Consider the following 9,575-nt stretch of genomic DNA (forward strand, 5'->3'; position numbering starts at 1 on the left):
CCCGGCACCCACGCGCTCTGCGCTGCCTCAAGGCTCTGCTGTGTCGAGGCGGGAACCCCAACGTGCGGTGAGGCGGGTCTGGGCTCTGAGCGGGGCCTTCCACGTAGGGAAGGGGGCTCCCCAGTAGGAAGGCGGGGTCTCTACAGCCGGAAGGCGTGGCCTCGGAGTCCCGGAGAGTGCATCCCACGTTCCAAGGGTGGGGATTCGGCTCCCCAGGCAGGAGCTTGTGGAACTCGGGGAGGGATCCTGAGAGCCCAAGGGCGAGGGCGAGGGTCCCAGAATGAGGGTGAGGGATGGGGTTGCGCTCGGGCCAAAATGGGGATCGAAGTTTCGGGTCCAGGGTTGGAATCTCTAGGGTCAGAGAGCAGAGATTTGAGTCCCAGGCCGAGGGCGTAGGATCTAGGTTCCGAGGGTGTCTCGGGCTGGAGGGTGGAGATGGGGGACAGAGTCCGAGGACACCCCTGGGCTCCTGCCCCAGATCGGCCGAGGCGCTGACACCGCTGCACGTGGCCGCCGCCTGGGGCTGTAGCCGCAGCCTGGAGCTGCTGCTGAGCCAGGGAGCCGACCCCCGGCTGCTCGACCAGGTGAGGGGCCCTGGCGGAGCGGAGGGGCCGACCGGGAGAGCGGGAGGAAGGGGGGAAAGAGGGCTTGGGTGCCCCCTGTTGATCGCGCCGCTGCAGGATGGACTCCGGCCACTGGACCTGGCGGAACAGCAGGGGCACCAGGACTGTGTGCGCGTCCTGAGGGAGCTCCCAAAGCTGACTAGGACCCCTCCCCGGACCCGGTTAGAGACCCAGGAGCCGGAGCCTAAGCCCAGCGGTGAGTGAGGCCTGTGCGGAGACAGCGGCTTGGCCTAGGGACCAGCTTATCGTGTCTCACTGATTTCCACCGTCTCCCGCTGGTCCTGACTGTCTCACGTCCAGGGTCTCTGGTCAGCTCTCACTGCCTTCACTCATTCTCTTTTCCCTTTGACTCCAACCACCTGTTGCTGATCCAACTCCCATCTCTGCCCCCCCCGCCCCTCCCCCCCGCCCCATCCTCTGCTGCAGGCTCAGCCCTCAAGGGAAAGGGGCTGGATGCCAGCCCCTCTGGACCTCCCAGTGTGATGCTGGACCCCACAGGCCTGGGCAGCAGGGACAGCAGGGACAGGGACCTGGAGGCTAGCCCTGGACCCTCCAGCCTCCTCGCCTGCCCTGAAGTTGCTGACAAGGATGGCGGCTTGGAGTCCTCCCCTGGGTGCTGGGACTGCAGCTCAGATGCCTCCTTCGTCACAGCAGTCGAGGCTTCTGGATCCAAGGACCCAGCCCCGCATACATACCCCCGGGCTGGGCCATTGCCCAGGCAGCAACTCCTGCCTCATATCCGACCATCCCAGAGGAGGCTAAAGTCTCCGGGCACCCCACAGCCGGAACATGGAGCCATCATGACAGACAAGGAGGCCGAATTAAAAGCCCTCCTACAGGCCCTGACTCTGACCTCCCCCTCCCACACGTCCCTCCCAGAGAGGAGCCCAGCCCACAGCCCCCTTCCGCAACCACTGCCTGGACCCCTCGACTTCCACTTCCTCACAGATGACCAATCGTCCCTGGACAGTGAGGGGGGCGCCCTCTGGCTGACGGAGGACGAGGTGCATTCCACAGGGTGCAGGGACCCAGTCCCCTCTGGCGGGTGTCTGCCAGTCATGTCTGACCTGGAACTGCTGCAGAGGCTCCGGGCTCTGGGTGAGAGCCCAGGCCCCGTCACGCCCTTCACCCGGCCACATTACCTCCGACGACTCCAAGAAGCCCAGGCTGCTCCCGGTTAGTCCCTTCCGGGCATCCGGAGACTCCCGGCTCTCCGTGCCACTTCTCTCTTCATCTCTGGGAATCACCCCTTCCTCTGTCTCTCTTGACTCAGTTTCCCCTCCCAGGCCCAGACTTTTCAGGGCACAGCCCAGAGCTGACTGAGGCCCTGAGGACAGGCCGAATCCCAGACGCCCAGGCAGATGAGGATGCACTTGCCCAGCAATTTGAGCAGCCGGATCCCAGCAGAAGGTGGCGGGAGGGGGTAGTGAAGTCCAGTTTCACGTATCTGCTGCTGGACCCCAGGTACTCAGAAGTGGGAGCTGGGCATTCTGGGGTTGGTTCCTACATACTGCACGACCTCCGAGGGGAACTGACCCCTCTCTCTGGTCCTAAGCTTCATCTAGAAAAGGCAGTTGGAACTAATTCAAGCCGCTGAGTGTCTTTGGGCGCTGCCTTATAAACTGTGGGTCACTGGATGTGGGTTGTATATACCCTGTGACCTTAGAGAGTTTCTCTAGGGCTACTCTTGTCACTTTTTCCTCTTTGAGCCAAGCCTTTTCATCCAGGGAGACTCGGAACCTGCCAGCACGAGCCTCCTCACTAACTCCAGCTGAATGCCTTCGGACTTTCGTCCACGCCATCTTCTATGTGGGCAAGGGGACCCGGGCCCGGCCCAATGTTCACCTCTGGGAGGCCCTTGGCTACCGTGGGAGGTCAGGAAAGCAGGTATGAGGATAAGTACCAGGGTCAGGGCAGGGACAGCCAGGCCGTGGGCAGGTAGAGGAAGGAGGGAATTGGGAGGCAGACCCCTGACCTTGCCCCGGCCCCTAGGCCTGCCCCAAAGTGCGCCAGATCTTGGACATTTGGGCTAGTGGTCGTGGAGTCGTGTCCCTGCATTGCTTTCAGCATGTGGTCGCTGTGGAGGCTTACACTCGAGAGGCGTGTCTTGTGGAGGCTCTAGGTGGGTGCCTGGCTTGTGGGGGGAAGGGTCACAGGAAGGGCACTTGCTCTACCAATTCCCTCACCCCTGCCCTCTCAGGGCTAATTTGTTCAATGAGCAATTATTGAGCACCAGTGATGTACCTGCATATGCACATATTTTGCTCCATGGGTTTATACCTGCCTAAGGGGAATACACAGTGGGTTCACTGTCACATTTCTCTACCTGGAATTCAATGAGGCTACCCCTGTGACCTCACTCCCAATCTCTCCAGGGATCCAGACACTGACCAACCAGAAACAAGGACACTGCTATGGAGTGGTGGCGAGCTGGTCACCCAGCCGCCGCCGCCGCTTGGGAGTGCATCTGTTGCATCGCGCCCTCCTTGTCTTCCTGGCTGAGGGCGAGCGAGAGTTGCGACCCCAAGACATCCAGGCCTGTGGCTGAGCACTGGGAAATTGCCCATCCGGGCTGGGTGGAGGTCAGGGTGTTTGAATGTTTCAGCTGCCCTGTGCTGAAAGCAGCCTCCACCTCCGGTTCTAGAAGTCCGGGGGGGCGGCGGGCGGCGGAATGAGAAGCAGGGAAGACCTCCCCCTCAAGCTAAGGGAGGACTCTCTTACAGATGGAACTGCTGGGGAGGTAGTGAACTCCCCATGATGGGAGGAGAACAAGTGGACCAGAAGGTTCTTTGAAACATTTGGTACTTTGGAACGTGCGGGGGCTTTGGCAGTTTGGGCCTGTCTGTGTAGACAAGTCCACTTTGATCTTCCAGGCACAGGGGGCCCACACTGTGGGCTGGGAGCTTCCTCAGCTACATGAAGGGAAGCCACCCAGTTCAAGAGCTGGGTCCTGCTGCTGCCAGAGGTGGTACCTCAGACCAGTCACTTGTCTGTCTGAGCCTCAGTGTCCTCAGTAGGACAGTGAGGTCCTGCCTCAGGGGATTGTGGGGATCGGATGGGACTCAGAGCCAGAGGTGACCCAGGTGGAAAGTCTCCTGGGTAAGGGCAGTGCCCTGAGTTCTCAAGGTGCCACCTGTGTCTGGTGATAGGCCAGGGCTAGGGAGCTGGTGGGTTGTGGGTATAAGACACCATCCCTGGGGGTCACTGTGCCACGCAAGCTTCCTGGCATTGCTTCTCTGAGCCTGTTTCTGCCACCATAAAATGGGATCAGTAACCCCAAGTTCTGGTGGTGCTCTGTGATTTCAGATTAGTCACATTTGCAAAGAGTTTCAGTAAGATGCCAGGCTGTGGCGCTGGTGAGGTGCTGGCGGGATCATTTAAGTTTTCCAGAAGTTGCTTCTTCAGAGCGTCCAGTGCGTTTAGGGACTTGGGGAAATCGGCTGCCTCATTGGTTTCACTGTCTCCTCCTCATTGCAGCTTCGGCTAACCAAGTTCTGTAGTTCGACTCTAACCTGGACGGAGGTTCACCCACTTAGGTTCCTCCACTTTAGAGCCCATGATGCGACCCCCACCCCACCCCCGCTCCCCTCCCAGCCTCCAGAGGGGGCCTGGGCTCCCCATTCTAATGGAACTGAAGAAACCGCTCTCTGAGCCGAGCAGCTTCCCAAACACCAAGTCTCCTGATAAAGTGACAGCAAGTAAAACGGTGTCATCTACCCAGGAATGCGCAAACAGGTCGCTAGGAAAGAATCCAGAGACCTCCAACGTCCCCAAAGAGATGGGCTTGGTCTAACGGAGTTTCCCAGCCCCTGCTCCACTGATGCTTGAGCCCAGTTCCTTCAGGGGTGCGGGCTGTCCTGTGCATTGCAAGGTGCCAGGAGGCATCCCTGGACTCCACCCACCAGGGGTCACTATCGCCCTCCACCTCCCAGATGTGGTCCAACTGTCTCCAGAATTTCCCAAGGGACAGCTGTGCCCCTGGTGAGAGTCACTGGACTAAAGTGGTGCATAAACCAGTGGGGAAAGGACCCACCCGGCAGTAACCAAGGGGGCAGTTGTCTCCTGCCGCCATCCTCACAAACCGCCAGCGTGCCTAGATATACAAACATTAGGATGAAACACAGAGGAACAGGAGCATGGCCACGGGGCAGGGAGACCCTTCTGCTGGACAGAAAATGATTTGGTGGCTTCAGAATAAATACAGTGGGGCCTTGACTTACAAGTTTAATTCGTTCCGTGATGGAGCTCGTAACTCAAATTACTCGTATGTCAAATCAAAAGTGAACGAGTGAGACACGTGATGCTGGGCTGATGTGGCGTTCACTGTGATGTTCACTGCGCCAACTAGCGGTGGGGTATCTGAAGCTGGCTCGTAACCCGAATTTTAGCTTGCAACTCAAAGCAAAAAATCGACCGAGAGACGGCTCGTACCTCGAAAAACTCGTTAGTCGGGACACTCGTAAGTCAAGGTCCCACTGTATCTTCATGACAAAAGCCACCCTAAACCAAGTTGAAAGATAAAATGGGACAGCAAGAGGCACTGACTTGCTGTGTGACTTGGGGTGAAGGGGATTCAGTGAGCTCAGCACGGGGCCTTGTATACAGCTGGCACTCCATTATGGCTCCTCTAATCCCATGCAACATCCAGTGACCCTCACCTCAGCCTCCATATGGAGCTCTTCCTCCCCTATAGCGACAAGGAGTTCATCCCCCCCGACTTTCTTCCTTCTGCTCTGGGAATACTGCCCGAGCACCCCAGTGTTCTGAGGAGGAAGGGGAAATTGGAGAAGCCATCCTGGAAGGGCAGGCATCTGCATCAACCCAATTTGCAGATGGGGAAACTGAGGCTCGGGGGAATCCCCCTGCCCTATGGTCAGCCAGCACAGGTCCGGAGGCTTGGATTGTCACTTCTTTTTATTGAGTTACAGGTTGAGATGTGCAGATTCTGTGGTGCCAGTCCCCCCATCCCTGCCCCCTTAGACGACAAAAGCTACCAACGCCAGGAAATGGGAGTGGAGGGTCTTGGGTAATGGGGCGCCCCCCCCCCCAGGGTCTCTGGATTAAGCATGGCTAACATGTAAGACAATGGGGTGGGTGTCGCCTCAACCATGACTATGGCCTTGGCTTTGATGGGCAGGGGGCTTCTGTACAAGGTCGTCCTCTGAGAGAGTCCCTGCTACGGGCAGGATGGGCCCCAGGTTGGTTGGGCCCCACAGGATGCAAGCGGAGCCTGAGTGTCCACCCGGCTCCCTGGAATGCCACGCCCAGCCAGCCAGCCGAGGGGCGTCTCCCCAGGCTGACCCCGTCCACCAGAGCTAACGGCCTGCCCAGATATCCTGGCTGCAGACCCAGCAGCGCAGGCTCCTGCTCTTCCTCAAGGCCCTGCTGGCCCAGCAGCTACTTCTTCTCAGGAGGCACAGTCAGGGCACTAGGCGGGGGCTCGGGCTCCCAGAGCAGAAATTCATGGAGCAACGTGTTGACCGTCTCTGGACACTCCAGCATCACCATGTGGCTGCCTTCATCGATGAGCTTCAGGAAGGCCAGAAGCAGGATCTGTAGAGGACAAAGGCTCAGGGCACACACAGCTGGCGGCTCTGTGACTCCCTGCTAACCACCTACGGCTTGCAGCATGGGGAAGGCCCTCCTGAAGTCTACCTCATTGCTGCACTTTCATCCAAGGGGGCTGGGGGATAGCCTGTCACCCAGCTGGAGCCCAACTCAGGATTTCTCAGCCCCAGCACGACTGACATTTGGGGCCTGATTTTTCTTTGCTGGAAGGCCATCCTGTTTATTGCAGGGTGTTAAGTAGCATTCCTGGCCTCCTCCCCACCTCTCCACCCCTAAGTGCAACAACCAAAAAAGTCTGCAGGCATTTCCAAGTTTCCCTTGGGGCTGGGGGAAGGGAGCAGAATCCTCGCTGGTTAAGAACTGCTGGTCCAGCCCTAGCCGGTTTGGCTCAGTGGATAGAGCATCGGCCTGTGGCCTGAAAGGTCCCGGGTTCGATTCTGGCCAAGGGCACATGCCCGGGTTGTGGGCTTGATCCCCAGTAGGGAGCGTGCAGGAGGCAGCCGATCAATGATTCTCTCTCATCATTGATGTTTCTATCTCTCTCTCCCTCTCCCTTCCTCTCTGAAATCAATAAAAAGAAAATATATTTTAAAAAAAAAGAAAAAGAAAGAACTGCTGGTCCAGAGCTATTCCAAGTGCTAAGGATCCTAAGACCCCTTTTTGCCAACCTCTGATCTAAAGACCTCCTGGCCTGCTCTCCCCGAATCTTGTAGCCCACCCCACTCACTGGTCAGTTATACAAATCCCAGCTGTAAAGAGCGCCTTTTTATGTGCAGGGGGATAGTGCATAATCCTAATAGCTGGGCAGAGTAGCCCTACTTCCTGGATTTCTCTCTCTAAGCTCCCATGTCCCTGGGGCTGAAAAAGAATGGCTGAGTCTCCCTGGGTTGCACAAGGGGGTTTGGGGGTACAGTGGCCAACGTGCTGAGCCCCTACCTCAGCCATGCGCTGGTCTTCTTCCACCGGAACAAACTTGTCATGCATGCCATGGACGAGCAGGACCGGCACAGTGAGCTCCGCATGATAGACCTCGTCGCCCTCGGGCCAGTACTGGCCACTCATCATGGCTCGCAGCACGAAGGACGACACGTTGAATGCATTGCCCTCCTTCAGTAGCTGCTTCTCTTTGGCCCCTTGGCGGGCGAAGCCGGCCCTGGTGGTAGGGACGCACTGCTGGAGTCCTTGTGCCATTGGCCCACCAAGGGTGTCCCCCCACGCCAGCCCCAGCCATTACAGTTTCCCCTCCCACACAACTCAGGGAGGTGCCAGGGTCTGCCAGGACTGGGGGTCACTCACTTGAGGAAGCTCCAAGCCAGGCAGGGTGACAGGCAGTGCAGGACACACGTGGGCATGTTGAAGATGGAGCAGAAGCTGGGCTCCAGTGCCGTGGGGCCCCCGCCGTTGATCATGATGACCTTATGCACCAGGTCTGGGTACTCATGCGCCAGGAACGTACAGAAAGAGACACTGCCCAGTGGGTAGGTGGGGGTTGAAGGGTGGTGGTCAGCAGGGAGCAGACAGTGAGGGGGTTAATGTATACCCTTACCCAGAGGCAGGTCCTTGAAGGCCAAGACTTTCCCCCCTAGGGCCCATGGACATTGAGTGGGGATGAGGGGTGGGTTGGGCATTTGAATGTTCTGAAATTGTGAGGTGTGTGTGTGTTGAGGGTAGAATTTTTTTTTTTCTTTTAAGAATTCGAACTTAGCCGAAACCGGTTTGGCTCAGTAGATAGAGCGTCGGCCTGCGGACTGAAAGGTTCCAGGTTCGATTCCAGTCAAGGGCATGTACCTGGGTTGCGGGCACATCCCCAGTAGGAGGTGTGCAGGAGGCAGCTGATCGTGTTTCTCTCTCGTCGATGTTTCTAACTCTCTATCTCTCTCCCTTCCTCTCTGTAAAAAATCAATAAAATATATTTTTTTAAAAAAAGAATTCGAACTTAGAACTTTCCATAGATCCCCAAGGTATCTTGACCTCCAAAGGGGTAAGAGTTACTTATTGCCAATTGTTGGGAAGCAACCTGATTAAACAAACATCCCTTCCCTTATGAATGGTGGAAGGGTCTGCCTGAGGAGCCCCAGGTCAGCTCCTCATTCCTTCTACGGAGGACCACTTTGTTTTTGTAAACTAAATTCACAATTTTGTAAATTTATAAAATATTTTGTAAAATTTTATTGGAACACAGCCGCCCCGCTTGTGTACAATTATGGCTGCTTTCCTGCTATGACATTAGAGTTGTGAAGTTACAGCAGAGACGGATGGATGATTCACAAACCTAAAATATTTACTATCTGGCCCTTTAAGAAAAAGTTTGCCCGTCTCTACTATAAAAAGGGATGATGGGACGGGCAGAAGTTGGGTGGACCTGACTGTGCCAGTGACTCACTGAACGCCCTTGGGCAGGATGCTTAACCCCTGAGCTTCCATCTCCACACCTGTGACAAAGTAACTATGCTGACCTCATAGCATTGTTATGGGATCACAGGAGCTAGCACGCGGACGAGTGATCATTTAATTGGAGAAATCATTAGCATGAGCATCCACTTTGGGGGTTGTGATCATATAAACAAATAAGAGCTGTTACCTCCCAGCCTGGCTTCCTTTCTTTCAGAAGTTTATGTAACACTTCTTTTTCTTGTCTAATTGCATAGGCTACAACCACTAAAACAATTATTCTCAACCTGGCTGGATGATGGGATTCTGCCTTTCCTTCTGGATAAAGGAGGGAGTGGTACCCTTTGACAGTGACCAGGCACCCAGGCCCAGAGCCTTCCATAGAGTGAACTCTCATCTAAATGCTAGATGATATTATCTATCACTCCTTCAAGGGAGAGTGAATTACAGCAAACTGCCTTGTAAAGAGAATTTATGAGCCCTTCCTTGGGGCCCTTGGGATCTCCAGGGCAAGCAATTTGGAACTTAGTTGAAGACATTGGTTCTCAGCCAGGGATAATTCTGCCCACCAGGGGAACTTTGGCAGCATCTGAAGACATTTTTTGTCACGATCATCACTAGACCACGTGCTAAGAGGTCAGAGATGCGGCTAACCATCCTACAGGGCACATGAAAGGCCCTCACAGAAAAGAATTACTGGACCAAAAATGTCCACAGTGAGAAACACTGCTTTGAAACAATGTTAAACAATAGCGCTGGTGGTAGGGATCCCTGCCTTGTTGCAGATGTTAATGGGATTTTTCAATGAGGAAAATCAGTGTTTTGTGATGGGGGTGTCCAGTCTCTGTCAGCCCCGGAGAAACACTTTGAAACAATGTTAAACAATAGCGCTGGTGGTAGGGATCCCTGCCTTGTTGCAGATGTTAATGGGATTTTTCAATGAGGAGGAACAGTGTTTTGTGATGGGGGTGTCCAGTCTCTGTCAGCCCCCAC

At 55.8% G+C, this 9,575-nt stretch overlaps 2 protein-coding genes across 2 annotated transcripts in view; one reads left to right on the forward strand and one right to left on the reverse strand.

Moving 5' to 3' along the window:
• Positions 1-2: 2 nt before the first annotated feature.
• On the forward strand, positions 3-4,199 carry ANKLE1 (ankyrin repeat and LEM domain containing 1; the record flags this gene model as incomplete). The annotated part of the gene is made up of 8 exons (XM_014538450.1): positions 3-67; positions 479-584; positions 681-819; positions 1,050-1,799; positions 1,910-2,087; positions 2,351-2,510; positions 2,616-2,745; positions 2,999-4,199. Coding segments are annotated over 8 exons (1,701 nt in total), but the record flags the coding sequence as incomplete, so codon positions are not given.
• A 1,320-nt stretch (positions 4,200-5,519) lies between these two features.
• ABHD8 (abhydrolase domain containing 8) overlaps positions 5,520-9,575 on the reverse strand; it is a 16,101-nt gene continuing 12,045 nt past the window's right edge. Inside the window, exons 3-5 of the mRNA XM_014538321.1 lie at positions 7,488-7,674; positions 7,128-7,344; positions 5,520-6,176 (exon numbers count right to left, since the gene is read on the reverse strand). Of these exons, the coding sequence (XP_014393807.1) occupies positions 6,021-6,176; positions 7,128-7,344; positions 7,488-7,674 (560 nt within the window). The 3' untranslated portion in view covers positions 5,520-6,020. The remainder of the gene's footprint in view (positions 6,177-7,127; positions 7,345-7,487; positions 7,675-9,575) is intronic.

Source organism: Myotis brandtii, unplaced genomic scaffold (genome assembly GCF_000412655.1).
Source record: "Myotis brandtii unplaced genomic scaffold, ASM41265v1 scaffold1040, whole genome shotgun sequence".
NCBI classification, from domain to species: Eukaryota; Metazoa; Chordata; class Mammalia; order Chiroptera; family Vespertilionidae; genus Myotis; species Myotis brandtii.